Source organism: Ipomoea triloba, chromosome 7 (genome assembly GCF_003576645.1).
Source record: "Ipomoea triloba cultivar NCNSP0323 chromosome 7, ASM357664v1".
NCBI classification, from domain to species: domain Eukaryota; kingdom Viridiplantae; phylum Streptophyta; class Magnoliopsida; order Solanales; family Convolvulaceae; genus Ipomoea; species Ipomoea triloba.
Window position 1 is genome coordinate 24,260,824 of NC_044922.1, and position 16,864 is coordinate 24,277,687.

General features: G+C 33.6%; 2 protein-coding genes across 4 annotated transcripts; one reads left to right on the forward strand and one right to left on the reverse strand.

Annotated features, from left to right (window-relative positions):
* Nucleotides 1–3,211: 3,211 nt before the first annotated feature.
* LOC116024375 (ADP-ribosylation factor-like) lies at nt 3,212–4,043 on the forward strand. Its single transcript, XM_031265269.1, has 3 exons — nt 3,212–3,654; nt 3,751–3,860; nt 4,006–4,043. Exons 1-3 carry the CDS (start codon nt 3,212–3,214, stop codon nt 4,041–4,043), a joined length of 591 nt encoding a protein of 196 aa, XP_031121129.1.
* A 5,362-nt stretch (nt 4,044–9,405) lies between these two features.
* On the reverse strand, nt 9,406–14,142 carry LOC116026304 (nudC domain-containing protein 2-like). Of its 3 annotated transcripts, XR_004099817.1 has the most exons (7): nt 13,878–14,142; nt 11,620–11,734; nt 11,387–11,535; nt 11,222–11,270; nt 10,627–10,769; nt 9,940–10,127; nt 9,406–9,740 (listed from the first exon to the last, which is right to left on the reverse strand). XR_004099817.1 is itself a non-coding variant. In XM_031267784.1 (6 exons), the coding sequence occupies exons 2-6, from the start codon at nt 11,666–11,668 to the stop codon at nt 10,041–10,043; spliced, it is 477 nt and encodes a 158-aa protein (XP_031123644.1). In that variant the 5' UTR covers nt 11,669–11,692; nt 13,878–14,142; the 3' UTR covers nt 9,820–10,040. The 3 variants fall into 3 exon arrangements, 2 of the variants coding, with proteins under 2 accessions (XP_031123644.1, XP_031123643.1); XM_031267784.1 differs by lacking the exon at nt 9,406–9,740 and having other exon boundaries at nt 9,820–10,127; nt 11,620–11,692; XM_031267783.1 differs by lacking the exon at nt 9,406–9,740 and having other exon boundaries at nt 9,820–10,127.
* Nucleotides 14,143–16,864: the final 2,722 nt, after the last annotated feature.

A 16,864-nucleotide genomic window follows, 5' to 3' on the forward strand; every position in this document is an offset into this window, starting at 1 on the left:
TATCTCAGACACTCCTATCAGACCATTCGATTCCCACCTGCGTCTACAAGAATAAATGTGCACACACCCTAATCCAAAACAGGACTTTATTATGACTCTGTTTAGTAAATAATCAGCCTATCAGCCAATTTTGGCTTATTTGACCACTATTAGTTGTTTGGTTAATAAGTTTTTTGTAACTCCAAAATGCTAAAATTCAAAAGGCTACTCAAAACAGTCTTTTCAATTAGCTTTTTGAGAAAAGAAATTATACCAAACAGCTATTAGCTAACAGCTAATCTATCAAACAACTTTCTACAATCAGCTAATATTATCAACAAATCATTCATTCTAACCCAATCAGCCAACAAGCATTTACCAAACAGGGCCTATATACATGCAAATTAATGGCATTGCAAATCATGTACGCAACATATACTCACGTACCCAAATGAAGGCCGAAGAGTGAATAACTTTTCTATACCTACTTTGTGGAAATAACTTTTTACTTCATACTTTGCGGTTTTAACTTTTTGCTTCTTAGTTTACGTTTTAATTTTCGGTAAAATTAACTTAAGAGAATTTTTTTCTCTCCTCAATCTTCCGTAAAATCAATTCAACCAGATTTTGCTCTCTTCTCATTTTCTAAATTGTACTCCGTATTAAATGACATTTAATAAAATTTCTCTTAAACCTAAAATAATATTTAACTTCACAATACCCAAAATATTATTTAAGCTTAGTAACGGGTTACAATTTGTGAGACGGGTCGGGTTTATACAATTTGGGTCATAGTGTATGAGTTCAAAGAATAGAGCCACAATGCGATTCTTGTTCTCATCTGGGCAGACATCAATGCGTCTCCGTGCTGATATATAAATTGAGTAATACCAGAATGATTCGCCACTGTTCTCCTAAACTCATTGAGAAGGGGACGACACTCTATCCTCATCCGTAATTATGCATTCAGTTTCTTCCACGTTTCTGCAATCAAGTCATTAATATACTCCCATAATTTTTCTTATGAACACCCCTTCCATGCATATAACACGTACTAGCTTGCTTTAGGCATATCTCACCTTAGCATTTCATGCTTTTCAATTCCCAACAACATAACATCATCAAATTAATCATATATGTTTACGATCAGAAAAGAAATTAAAATAGTAATTCATGTATGAATTAAATATATTTGTTTTAGATTTGTACTATAAAGTATTACGTTTAGAGAACAAAGTATTGTGTTTAAGGGTTAAAGTTTTAAATATATCTATCTTAAACTGTATACTAGATTTGAGCTATAATAAAGTATTACATTTAGGCTATAAAGTATTGTGTTTAGAGTATAAAGTATTGTTTTTAAGGCTTAAAGTATTAAATATATCTATAAAGTCTTAAACTATATATGTACTAGATTAGTGCTATGAAGTATTACATTTAGACCATAAAGTATTGTGTTTAAGGCTTAAAGTATTAAATATATCTATCTTAAATTGCGTACTAGATTAGTGCTATGAAGTATTACATTTAGACTATAAAGTATTGTGTTTAAGCTTAAAGTAGTAAATATATTCACCTTAAACTGTATACAAGATTTGTGCTATGAAGTATTACATTTAGACTATAAAGTATTGTGTTGAAGCTTAAAGTAGTAAATATATTCACCTTAAACTGTATACAAGATTTGTGCTATGAAGTATTACATTTAGACTATAAAGTATTGTGTTTAAGGCTTAAAGTACTAAATGTATTCACCTTAAACTGTACACAAGATTTGTACTATGAAGTATTAAATTTAAGCTATAAAGTATTGTGTTTAAGGCTTAAAGTACTAAATATATTCAACTTAAACTGTATACTAGATTAGTACTATAAAGTATTACATTTAGACTATATAGTGTTGTGTTTAAGGCTTAAAGTATTAAATATATCCACCTTAAATTATGCACTAGATTAGTGCTATGAAGTATTACATTTAGACTATAAAGTATTGTGTTTAAGCTTAAAGTAGTAAATATATTCACCTTAAACTGTATACAAGATTTGTGCTATGAAGTATTACATTTAGACTATAAAGTATTTTGTTTAAGCCTTAAAGTATTAAATATATTTATCTTAAACTGTATACTAGCTTTGGGTTATGAAGTATTACATTTAGGCTATAAAGTATTGTGTTTAAGGTTTAAAGTATTAAATATATATACCTTAAACTGTACACTAGATTTGAGCTATGAAGTATTACGTTTAGGCTATAAAGTATTATGTTTAAGGCTTAAAGTATTAAATATATCTATCTTAAATTGCGTACTAGATTAGTGCTATGAAGTATTACATTTAGACCATAAAGTATTGTACAGTGTTTAAGACTTAATGTGTTGAATATATCTACCTTAAACTGCATGTGTACTAGATTAGTGCTATGAAGTAATACATTTATACTATAAAGTATTGTGTTTAATGCTTATAGGTATTAATATATTTACATATAAACTATTTGTTAGATTTGTGTTATGAAGTATTAAATTTATGCTATAAAGTAGGGTATTTAAGGCTTAAAGTGTTAATTATACATTTAGAGCAACAACTTGTTGAAAAATCACATCATTGTTTAATTCTTCTTCCTGATGCACACAATAATTGTCCGATCTTTAATTTATATGATAAGCTATGGCTCATGCAAGCCTATCTACAAAAAGCTTAAGAATCAGAGGGAAAAAAATGTTTTGCATTTTGGAATAAAAAATATTGCAATGAGAACACAAGATGAAATCGAGTACAAACTGGTGAAATTCATTTGGTGGGAACCCGCAGCAGGGTGAGGGTAAGGGAGAGTGTGCAGTAGTAGTAGATGCAGCTTTTCAACATCTTCATCTGACCTTGCAACTAGTAGTAGAGGTTATTGAGCATGTTGATCGAGCTGCGCATTAGAGATCTATAAATAACATAGTGATAATGTTAGTTTCTTCATCATCAACACCACCACCTTCTTTACAGCCAAGGGGTGGTGGTTCATCTTCCTCTTCCTCCGCAAAGTGTAATTTAGATGAGGATGAGATAAGAGTGGAAGATGGTGTTGAGAAAATAAAAGATGATTAGATAAGAGTGGAAGATAGGAGGAGGAGGAGCTTGGAAGACTAGGTCGTAGGAGGCGAAGAGCTTGAGAGTGGAGAAGAATTGTGTGGCAAAGAAACAGAGAGAGAAACAAATCTAGGAGATATTATTCATTGATCGCATGCAGATTCGCAGGCTTCATTTCTCCTATCGGCTCTGTCTCTCTCGTTTCCGCTCATTAGATCCCTCTTTCATAAGTTTCTCTCAGGGAACATCGGGAAGAAAGAGCAATGGAGTCACATTCACCAAGTTCTTCAGTAAGCTTTTTGCCAAGAAGGAGATGCATATCCTGATGGTTGGTCTTGATGCATCTGGTAAGACAACCATATTGTACAAGCTCAAGTTGGGATGTTGGTGGCCAGGACAAGATCCGTCCATGCACTATTTCCAGAACAAGCACGGTCTCATCTTTATTGTTGATAGCAATGATAGAGATCGTATTGTGGAGGCAAGAGATGAATTGCACATGATGTTGAATGAAGATGAGCTCCATGATGTTGTGCTGCTTGTATTTGCTAACAAAAAAGATCTTCCAAATGCAATGAATGATGTTGGACTGCGCGGGTTTACCCATATTATTAAAAATCTGACCCGTCTCACGGATTGAGACCCGTGAGACGGTCTCACACAAGTTTTTGCCATATCAAATTTTTACTTCAGCAAAAATCACTACCCCTCTTGGGGATGCTCTGAGGTTGGCGTAAGAAAATTACTTTTGTCCAAAGACATTGAAGGTGAAATGGAGGCATCTAATTTCGTGTGGGGCAATGGTAAGGAAAATACAATTTCTACTCATAATTTTTACTCTCTCTCACAAAATTTTGATGTTGACATTTTTATTGGGACCCACATGATAAAATAACTAAGAGTATATAGTAATAGAGGTTTTTTGGTAGTTTTTGTAACTGTGATTAGGAAAGAGAAAATTGGAAGGGGAAAAAATACAAATCTGATTTTTTTTTTTTTTTTAAAAAAAAAAAAGTAGTTGTCAAGCGCGTGCAGTACACGCACCCGCTGAGCGCACTGGTTGCAGCCACACACTCGTGGCGCAACTAACTTTGGATTCCGTGCTAAGCCATTACTGTTCCAATAACCCTTTTCTTGCAGATGAAACAAATCCTTCCCTCTCTTGCCTTCTCTCACCTCCAAGTCACTACGCACTATTCAAAAAACCCTAAAATAACCTCTGATATGGATGCTCTAATAATTTATTGTCACATCAATGAGTAAAAGTAATAGAATAAAAAGGAAAATGCTATGTGACTCCCAACTTTTACCCTCACACATAAAACCTTGATGTAGACACTTGTATTGGAAGCCACATGAAAAAAATAGCTTATTAGAGCCCGTCACATAAGAAGTAAATTTGAGTGAGTAAGACTTGAGTACATGTAGTAAAACTCGAATAGAAATAGAGAGTACATGTAGTAGTTGCATTCACTATTCATAGACCTGGCAATTCGTGTATACGAGTTCGTTAACGGGTCAACACAATAACGACACGAGCACGATAAGGCTAAACACGAACACGACATGTTAAGGTTAACGGGTTGAAATTCTTAACACGTACACAAACAGATTTGTAAACGGGTTAAAAGGTTTACATGATAGACATGTTTTATTAACAGGTTTCGGGATCGTGTTGACACAATATGACACAAAACCTATTTAAACTCGCTAAGCATATTAATATATTAAAAATAAAAACAAAAACAAAAACAAAACAAAAAACAAAACAAAAAAAACAAAAAACAAAAAAAAAAAAACAAAAACAAAATGTTAAGATAAGTTATATAAAAAAGAAATAAAACGTACAATTCAATCTATCAAACAAACTAAAAAATATATTCAATTCATAACATTCATAAAATGATAAAATAACATAAAAATCATAATTAAAGAAGTTATTAGAATAAAATTGAACACAATAAAAATTCAAAATTTAGATTATTGAACATCAATAATTGGTGTATGATTTTGGCCTAATGTAATGAATTCATCCTTAGTTATATTCGTGATATCTTTTATAATTTCATTTAATTTGGTTTGTCCTGAATCTACAAATTTTCAAAAAAATAACATTATAAGTCAATAAAAATAACTAATGAAATAAAGAAAAATAAACGAATGATTCTATTTATAAATTTTATGAAGAAAAAATGACATTATTTACTTAAATAAGAATGGTTCTTATTAGCGGGTTATAAACAACTTTGTGTAAACGTGTTCAGGTAAACGGGTTAAACAAGTTTTTAATAGATTTAGTGAGTTAACCCGTTAAGGCAAGAAACATAACGGATTATTAACGGGTCAACTCATTAACAACACAGAATATGTTAAGACTAAACACTATCTATTATTTTTGTGTCTGATTTTATATCGTATTAACAAATCGTGTTGATAATTGTCCGGTCTAAATATTTAGTATTTCACTATCGACCAATCTCTATCAATTCAACAGTGATGAAGAGACTAGTACGTGCTGCTGGCCAAACCTTGTCACAAATGTCAACAGTTAAAAAAAAAAAAAAAAAAAACGCGTAAAAGACATAGGTGAGGAAAAACGAGAGTAAAAAAGCAGCTTTAAAGGCGATAGGGTGCAGAATTTCATGCCCATACAACGGATGATAGGCTCCTATCATAGCTTGTTATGATTATTCTTAGAATTAGGAATACGGAAATCACCTACAATTTTATTTTAAGAATATATTCGCCTGTAATATCATTTCATTACATGTATTACATGTATAGAAAAAAAATTACTTTATTTTTTGAAAAAATTAGACTTTTTGTCCCTAAGTTATAGAATAATTTGTAAAACTTATCCCTAAGTGTTTGTCCTGCTCACTTTTCGTCCCTAAGTTATCATTGACGTTACACTTTTCGTCTTTTTAATAATAAAATATTATGGACGAAATTTACAATTTTAGTATAATTTATGGACGAAAGATGCAATGCCAATGATAACTTAGGGGCGAAAAGTGAATATGAACAACACTTATGAACGAATTTTACAATTACCCTATAACTTAAGGACGAAAAGTGCAAATTTCCCTTATTTTTGTAACCAATTAGTGTGTGATATCAATAAAAAGTACTCCGTAAAATTTAATAACAATAAATAAAAAGTAGAGTAATTGAAGAGTGTATTTTGTGTTAAATAGAAATCTAAAATGGTTGTTGAATTCAACATTTTATATATATATATATATATATATATATAGAGAGAGAGAGAGAGAGAGAGAGAGAGAGTTCTGGTGTGGTCGCGCCTTAACGTGCAGTCAGTGCGACTGCACCACTAGGTTTGCATATATGCACCACACTATGTTAAGAAATGCACAACACAAATATGCATCATTAGGTACGCATAAAAGCACCACATAATGTTCAGAAATGCACAATTAAATGCGTGGAGTTATGGTGCATTATTTTGGGTGTGTTGTGTGTTTTTTGGTGTATTTGTGCATTTTCATTGTTGTGCATTTTGTTGGTAAAAAAATAGGGTGAAATCTGAGTCGTTGATCTAATCTAGATCAACTATCCAGAATGAAGTTAAATAAAAAAATAAACGCTTCCTGGCAACAAGCTGCGAATGAACTCCTCCCACCATTGTCGTTTTCTTCCTTTTTCTTCCTCTCCTATTACGAATTCAAACTTGTATTAGCATTACATTTTGGAAATGAAGATGCTAGATGTTTTCCAACGAGTATAAATTATGGCGTACAGATTTTATTGGATAAAGTCATGCACTTAAAGTTTTCAAAGTTATGCACTTTAAGTTTCGAACTGATGCACCTTAAGCTTCGACCTGATGAACTTATGTTTTGAATTGATGAACTTAAGTTTCAAACTGATGCACATCAAGTTTCAAATTTTGTACCGTAAGTTTCGAACTTATGCACTTTAAGTTTCGAACCTATGCACCTTAAGTTTCAAATTTATTCAGCTTAAGTTTCGAACTTAAGTTTCGAACTTAAGCACCTTAAGTTCTAAGTTATGCATTAAATTATCATAATGTCATCGCGTTTAAAAAAAAAAATCATCATTATGGACGGTAGAATTTTGCTAAATCAATGACACTAAGATTTCACCCCATTTTTTTACCCGAACATTCTTCGCATTTGATCTCTGGTGTGTGTGTGTGTGTGTGTGTGTGTGTGTGTGTATATATATATATATACATATATTCACACACATGCATGCATGCATATTAATAAAAGATAAACTAGCTTAGTTGGTAATTATTTTAGAAGTCAATAGATTGAGACATTTATAAATGTTTAACAATACTAGAATGCTTGGCGGTGCATATCAAAGGTGAAAATCAATGAAATGGATTATGCAACATCAAGCGGATGTGAAAAAGGAGAATATAGACAAGGAAGAAGATACAAAAAAAAAAAAAAAAAAAAAAAAAAAAAAGAGAGAGAGAGAAAAAAAAAATCGTATAAGCCTTAGGCCGTTCCCATTAGACATTTTGGACACAAAAATTAAGGAAAAAAACTGACTCATTGCATTTTGAACAAATGGGAAGTGGTGCTTTATTATAGAATCTTTCTCCTACAAATGAGAGATTTTGCAGGTAAATGGTGGGCCCCACCATTTAAGGCAGTTGTGCCTCACGCACGCGTGAGGCGCGGAATTCGCGCCTGCCTGGGCGCGTAATATTAATTTTTTTTTTAATATTTTTTTTGTTAGATTTTGTTTTCTATTTGTTTTTCCTTTTCTTTTTTTCTTCCATCTCATTTTCTCTTTCCTAATCACACTTACAAAATCTCATCAAAATCTACACCAAAATTCTAACTATTGGAGAAGGCCTTATAAGAAGTGCAAATTTTACTGTGGACAGCGGTCCACAATGTAGGGTAGTCCATGCATCAAAACGACATCGTTTTGATTAATGAAAAGAAACAGGAGAAATGGCACCCGTTCCGCAAAAAATAACTCTGTGTGTATAACATATTCAGTTTCATTTTATAATTTACATACACTGCAATTTCCTTTCAACACAATTACAATTTCTTTTCGATATAACTATAGTTTTATACAACAGTATACACTAAAATATGTGAAACTGTTATTCATTTTCATTTTATATACACTGCGGTTTCCTTTCAACACAACTACAGTATTATTTCGATATAACTACAGTTCCATTGGGCCCTTGGAAGGTGTAAAAGTGAAATAGGGAGGGATTAGCAGCCGTTACGGTCAATATAAATTCAAATATGTTAAACTGTTATTCAGTTTCATTTTATATACACTGCAGTTTTCTTTTGATAATATAAAAACAAATGTGAAGCAGTATCATTTGAAATAAACTGTAATTTTATTTACGGAGCTCCATTAAGATGTGATGACAACCGTTTCTTTATTTAAAGAAACGATGTCGTTTTTGGACCATGGTCCACGATATAACAACTAATGTCGGCAAATTATGATATAGACCTGGATCCACCTTGCAAGGTCGACCCAGGTCCATGTTCACAATTTAAAAACTCCATGTTCACAATTTTAGAACTCTATGTTCACAATTTTAAATCTTAATATACAAAATTACATTACTCACTATTCACAATTTTTGAACTCTATATTCACAATTTTGTTATATAGATTCAAAAATTATGTTATACTATTAAATATAGAGTTATGAAATTGTGAATATCAATTTCTGAAAGTGTGAACATAAAATTATGAAATTGTGAACATAGAATTTTGAACATAGAGTTCTGTAATTGTAAATATAGAGTTTATAAATTGTGAACATAAAGTTCAAAAATTATAAATATAGAGTTCTAAAATTGTGAAAATAGAATTATAAAATTGTGAATATAGACCTGAATCCACCTTGTAAGGTAGATCCAGGTCCATGGCATAACAACCGTGCAACGTCAAGCAAATGTTTCAGTGAAGAAGATTTGGGCTTCTTTTGGGTTTCTTGTACTGTCCATATGAAGTATATACAATAAATGTGTTTTCCTTAATTTAACCCTATTAAATAATAATGTAACCATAGTAAAATAAATAAAAATAATAGATTTATGTTTTTATATGTCATTTTACATGTTATTAGTTAATCGTAGACGCTTAATTTAGCAAACATATTTTTACAAACCGCTAATACTACCACTGATCAAAACAACGAACTCAATCATCTATCAACTAACACCATACACTATACGCCCCCACCAATTAATACTTAAATCAAAATAATTACTTTTGAAAATAAATATTATTGTTCAATATAATTATCACATGATATAGAGATTTATATTTCTCCTTTAATATTGAAATGAACTCTCACAATAAATGTTCTTGAATAATTTTCTCCTGACTAATCTGCAATTGAAAATTATACCAATACAACTGCAACTCTAATACAGATTGTAAATACTAAATAATATAATAAACACATAGAACTTGAAGAGTTCACCCATCTAAGCATATTACAAAGAAACTAACAATAATTTCAAGTTTCAACCATCCAAACAATTCAGGCTATAAAGTGCAGTTGATTAACCAATGCAGGAATATGTACTTCAAAACTATCCTTGGTGGTCACCAAATTTGACTTGATTTCATAGTCATAGTAATATGTTCCTAAAGTTTCCTTACATTAGCCTCCATAAATATTTAAAAATTGGACATGCCTGCATGGTTTGACAATGACTTTTATAAGACCGAGGGAGAGATGAATAAAGAAAATGAAAGGGTGAGAGAAGAAAAGGATAACATGAAATAAAATGATAGATGTCATGGCACATAGTTTTAGTTTTATTTCACACACACGAAATTGTTATATACATACACCGCATTCAATTCCAACAACTTATTTTTCAACATGTTTACCTAACAATTGCACAAATCCAGTTTTGACATGGCATCCACTAGAGACTGCAGAAAGCCGAGACTGAGAGATGAATCAGAGTGAAGATAAATTACTTTCAAAGTTAAGTAGATCGGATCCCACCCATGAAGGACCTTGGATCAGGGCAATTGCCATTGAACTGTGCTTGTGAAAAATCAAAGCCCGGATTCTGCAAAAGGGAGCATCTTATCACCAGAAGCAAAGAGACACCAAGTATAATTGCAAGGGACTCAGTATAGACTTCATTGCAGCACAATTTAAGATACATTACTTTCAAGTTACTAAATTTAATCTATATGTAGTTCATTAAGTAACTCTTCAGAGTACAATGCTAAAACTATATAAAACAATTGAGCGCTAGCGAACAAAATCTATTTTTCATCAAATATTCATGTAAATTAGATATATGTATGTGTGTGTGTATCAATACTTTTTGTTAATCCATCAAATATTTATCTGTTTAAAAGGATTATAGAAATAATTCTATTCTATTTCTAAGGTGTTCCATGTTTAGGCTGGTTTCATTTATTGTTTAAGGTTATACTATTGACTCTGAGGCATCATAATCCTTTGCAAAGTCTGGAAACCTCATATAATCAAACATGCAACCACAGACACAAGCAACACTAAGAATAGTAACTTGCAACTGGAGTAGAGCAAACATTTACCTCTTCTTGGAACCTTTGAAGCATGAGGCGCTTCTGTTCAAGGTCCGTGGTGTACGGATCCAACTGACCTTGACCTATGATAGGAGAAGACCATGTCTGACCTTTATCCCTCTTTTGAAGGGTAACGTGCATTATATCATCCTCTGCAACATATAATTTTTTGTTATCATACATAAAAAGTACTCGTTCAAATCATAAGTTGGTTAAACCTAGTTTGTCATTCTCAACCATGATTGCCCCAAAATTTGCACTTCTATACAAATAATAACCATTTCATCAATATGACTTGAATGTAATAGGAGTACACCTCAATCAGTTGGAACAATATCAGCATGGCCTACTTTAAACACAAACTTCAAACTTCTCTTTAACACTTCTGATACCTCCAGAGAAGCACCATTTATTTACCAAACAAAAAGTTTTGCTTTTTATCAACAGGATAATTATTTTCATAAAGAAAACACATCACACAGGTCAAATCTTCCATGGATTACACAAAATTCTACATAATTCCTTTTGCAACAGCGTTTCAGGTTTCGACGATGCGTATGGACAAAAAAGATGTTCTTTTGCTCTCACATCATAGAATCATTACCTAAAGTCCAGAATGAGCAATCTGTCTTCACATGATTGGAAAGGTCATGCTGTAAACCCCATAAAAAGGCGTATAAAATATAGTCAGATGATATGAATGCTCACGAAAATTAAAGCTCTATCCACTTGAAAAAAGTTAGTAGAGGCAGAGTAGCATAAAACTAACATCGAGGTAAGGAGGGTTGCCTTTAATCCCAACTTCCAAATGTTTGGACTCGATTTTACAATAGAATAGCTTTTTGGGAACATTTTCCGGGAGATTGATATAAATATTCAACTCTTCAAGTGTTTGGTCCCATTCAAAGACCTTCTGACCTGATAATCAATCATGAAACTGTAACAAACTTTTACAAAATAATGGACATAATAATGTTAATGCATATATGATAGAGAGAGTACCATTGTGGATGAAGCTGTGCTGCTTCTCAGGGGCCAATTTGTCAGCCATTTCTTGAAGGTCTGGAGCTTTAATCTTACAATTTTCCAATTTCCCAGGTTAGTTTGATTCCAATGTCTTCAAAGTTTTCAAAACGAACCAAATCACATTCTAGACTTTATTAATCAATTATATGCTCCATAATGAAATGGAAACAACAATTGGTATCCCATGATTCCCATCCCTCACCTCATGTGGGACGAGAGTACAAAAAGTATAACCAGCATTAGTCTACAACTTGAAGCAATAGTGAAAGCCACAGAATGATGCAAGCATAATTCTTCATAGTTTCTATGTGAACATAAAAAGGAGTAGCTATATTTAACTTGCAAATGGGAGAAATCCTGCTTGGCAGACTAAATAACCATTGACTATGTCAACTAAGAAAAACTATGGTCAAATCAGGGAAAGAACAACTCGAATTAATGTGTCATGACCATTTTCTTGATTAAGAAAATTACAATGCGAAGAAGGATTAAAGTAATTTACAAAGTGATTCTCTCATCAATGCACTTAGAATTAAAACAAACTTGATCCTCAATATCTCATAGACTATGAGCTCATAATATTTCATTCATGATTCACCAGTATCCTAAATGCTTACAAACTATTGAAATTAAAAAAAAAAATAAAAAATTAATATACTAAAAATATGTCATTTAAAAGATATCAAGGAATTAATGTGGTGATTCAAATTCATTATAACAACACACTAGAATGTGAATGTCCTTTATAAAACTTCAGGAGGAAATCATTCAGCATTTCAGCAAGCTTATTATGCAAAAGAATCTAGTATACTGATTTTGCTTACACAAAATCACAGCAATTAGGTTTGTAGGGTCTATACAACTTAGGTAAATTTTATTTCAACAGAATATTTACTAAATATCATATAATTATAGAGTATATAGCCTGTATGGCTGTATGAAATCAAATCTACACAAGGAAACCCTCACACTGACAGTTTTTATTGGTTTCTTGATCCACCCAAAAAACTACAAATTCAGACCAACCAAAATCAAACATAACTTAACAGTCCTGTAACTACAAAATCCAACATAAAGCAACCATTCAATTTTTATAACCAAGCAAAACCAAACAGATTGATTTTGGTTGGTACCCAAACAGGTCTAATCAAACTTTAGTTCATGAAGAAAGTGAGATAAAATTCCTGAAAGTTCAACTTTCAGAATCTAAAACATGCTAAGTCAAGAATTGACAGGCCGAAAATCAAAGTGATAAAGAAGTTGCAAATCTATGAAATGTCTTGGGTTCATCAATACAGGCATACAGCTATAATTAAGGGTGGGCATTTTGGTATTCGGTCCAGCTTTTTTCGATTTCAGTTTGTTCAGCTTTAAAAAGAATGAAACCATATTCGATTCAATTTAGGAACCCCAATTCTCAACATTTCCTTATTTTCTAAGGCAAAGCCGCAAATTTTTATTATTTTATTTATTTTTACTAATAATTTAAATTTCAAAATACCAAATAAGTGAAATAACTAATAATGCATATTTCAAAACTTCCCAAAGACTGAACTCCAAACTCGTCTAAACTCTAAACATTACATAACAAAATAGCAAAATCAAACACACTACCAATTACCAAGCATCACATATTCACATAACCCATTAATCCATTTTCCCAAATCCACTTGTAGTGTTCGGTTGGCTCACTTGTAGTGTTTTGTTAACAAGATAAAGAACCATCCATCTATATAATTAATATTTGGAGAACAAGAATAACTAAAACAATAATTTTTAGTTTTCAAAAAAAAAAACAATAATTTTTAAGTATTCAACAATTGAGCAATTAAAAACACAAAGTATAAATAAAAATAAAAAGGAGTCAGTGTTGCACAGGAATTCTGGAATTTCATTCCAATTCCAGTGAAATGAAATTCGAATTCCAGTCTTTTGCACTAGTATTTCAATATTTCAAACAAAAAAAAAAAACAAATAAAAACAAAAATTTCACTGCCAAATAACTCAAATGCAATGTTCAAACTTCAACTCACTCAATCAAGGCTAGAAAATAAAAAATCAACTCAGAAATCAAGCAATTTTCACTTTTTCAGTCTTCTTCAACACTCAAGGCAGCCAAGGCTCAAGCAATTAGAAATAAAAAATCAAAATTTCCAGATTCGAACTTGGAAGACAGAATGACAGAAAAATTAAAAAATCAATTAAGAAATCGAAGGAGGAACTAGGAAGAGTACCTTTCGTCAGAAATCCGGCGATGAGCGAGTGACTGGTCCGACGGTGAGCGAGTAATAGTCCGGCAGCAGGCGAAGCGGCGGACAGGTCCGGCGAGTCGACGAAGAGCTTAGTGCTTATATCTGGTGAGTCTGGTCGGTGGTTCGTGGTGCGGCGAGGCGGCGTCCGGCGACTTCAGCTTGGAGCTTTGGGGCGACGAGGAGTTAGGGTATTAGGGTTTTCACGATCAGCAGTTCAGGCCCTCAGGGCTTCGGGCGTTCAACGACAACATTAGAATAATAGAATCCTCATATTAATATTATTATTATTATTATTATTATATTATTATTATTATTATTGTGCGAGCAAATTGCCATTTTGGTCCACTAACTATAGGAGTCCTATTAATTTGCATCCACGACTTTCAAAAGTGTTAATTGCATACCATGACTTTTCAATTTGTATCAATTTTGGTCACTCCGGCCAAATTGGCGGCCAAATGTCGCCGGATTCCCTTAATCCCTCCGTTCCAGCTTAATATAAGGGGCAAAATTGTACTTTTCACTGTGCAAAATAACCCAACCCAACCCCCTATCCCCAAACCTGGTTCAGCAATAAGTGGGCCACCATATCTAGAAGCCCATCGCCATAATCGGAATCTCCCGCTCCTTTCGTCGGCGACCGCCGCCGATTCAGTTACCTCTTTGAGTTTCTCTTTGTCGGGATCCAACGAAGCTCCATCGTTGATAAACCGCCGAGCTTTGTACGCAGTTCGCCACAAAGCTTTGTACGTTCTCCGCAAAGCTTCTAGTTCTCTTTGTACGCTCTCCGCAAAGCTTCCAGTTCGCCGCCTCAAACGGCGGAGAAGCCTCTCTTCAGCCCGGGGTTCACAACGACCTTTGTACGCAGGCTGAAGCAATTCAAAATGCGGTTGCGTCGCCGTTGCGTATCACATAAACCAACCCAGTACGATTTTTTCCTCTGAAGATTTTGACAATTCCAGATACGATTTCCATGCAATGGATGAAGAGCAGAGATCGCTTTCAACAGGGCAGGCAAGTTCTGTCAAGTCCATGGAGGTGAGGAGCCATCGTTCTAAATCTTCCTCAATGTCAGCAGAGGAAGGCAACCTTGTTGCCTCGGCTGCTACAGCAATAAATTCCAACCTTGTTGAGTTGCCCATGAAGGACAAAGTGTCTCCACCACCTGCAGGATCACCATTGCAGGATCATTTTGATTACTCAACTAAGTATAACATTGCAAACCGCTTTGAAAATGGAAACCTAAGCGGGCGATCAAGCCCAGATAAAATGATGTTAAAGAAGAATTCTTCACGTCAAACTTCCATGAAGCATGTATCAGTGGCAACTGAGATGGATATATCTAAAATTAACAGTCTTTGTTCAGTTTCACCTTCGTCTGAAGAATTTCGCCGGATAATTTTGCAGAAATATACAGACTAGAGAGAAGAGAGAAGATAATCCGGGTCAAAAGATAGAGGGACTAAGCTGAACCAAGTTTGGGGATAGGGGTTGGGTTGGGTTATTTTGCACAGTGGAAAGTACAATTTTGCCCCTTATATTAAGTCAAAACGGAGGGATTAAGAGAATCCGGCGACATTTGGCCGCCAATTTGGCCGGAGTGACCGAAATTGATACAAATTGAAAAGTCATGGTATGCAATTAACACTTTTGAAAGTCGTGGATACAAATTAATAGGACCCCTATAGTCAGTGGACCAACGTGGATACAAATTAATAGGACCCCTATAGTCAGTGGACCAAAATGGCAATTTGCTCTTAGGACCCCTATAGTCAGTGGACCAAAATGGCAATTTGCTCTTAACCGAAATTGATACAAATTGAAAAGTCATGGTATGCAATTAACACTTTTGAAAGTCGTGGATACAAATTAATAGGACCCCTATAGTCAGTGGACCAACGTGGATACAAATTAATAGGACCCCTATAGTCAGTGGACCAAAATGGCAATTTGCTCTTAGGACCCCTATAGTCAGTGGACCAAAATGGCAATTTGCTCTTATTGTGCGATGCACGGACTATAAATTTTTTTTTTTTTGGAGTTCTATTGACTCGGTTACAAGGTAGTATCTGTTCATAGCTACTTTCTCAACCTACTGAAGCACAAAGAGTCAACAGATGTCTCCACTGAGGCTCGAACCCACTCCCTTCCACATGGGAGTGTACACCGGATGCCGCTTGACCACAAGGTCTTTAGCCACGGACTATAAATTATTTGAAGTTAAAATGAAAAAAATGTTTCAAAGTTTAGAAAATATATTATGTATATTGCAATATTAGGCCATCCCCAATAAGGGAACTTTACACGAAATTTAAGAAGAAGGTGATGAGGTGGGAGAGAGAGAAAGAGGAGAGAGAGGGGAAATTTTGCTCCTGCAAGAATGGGGATTTTGCAGATGTATGTGGGCTCACCAGCTTTAATGGGAGTTGCGCCTCACATGCGTGAGGCGCAACTCCCGTGCCCAGGCGGGCGCGTAATCCATTTTTTTTAAATATTTTTTTTGGTTAATTTTTGTTTTGTATTTCTTTTTTCTTTTCTTTTTTTCTTCCACATCATTTTCTCTTTCCTAATCACACTTACAAAATCTCCTTAAAAACTATACCAAAATTTTAACTATTGGTGAAGGCCCTATTAATAAATAGTTGTGTTTATTGTGTGGTACAACATATTTATTATCCAATTCAATACCATCTTTCTCAACAGATCTACCATTATCGCGCCTTCTATATATTGGTTAACCGTCATCGTCAAAATGTGATTCAGCAACAAATTTCTTTGGAAAAAACTTAGAGCACCTACCTTTAACCATGCAAGGAGGTTTAGGCCTAGATTGACCACATTGACCATGAATTCTTCTACTGCATTGTAGTAATTTGAATCTTTGTCTTTGCTTGGTATTTCAGCTGATATTATGTTGTCCATGAATGGTATAGTAGTCTGTGAATCTTTCTTTTCAAGGAACAACAGTA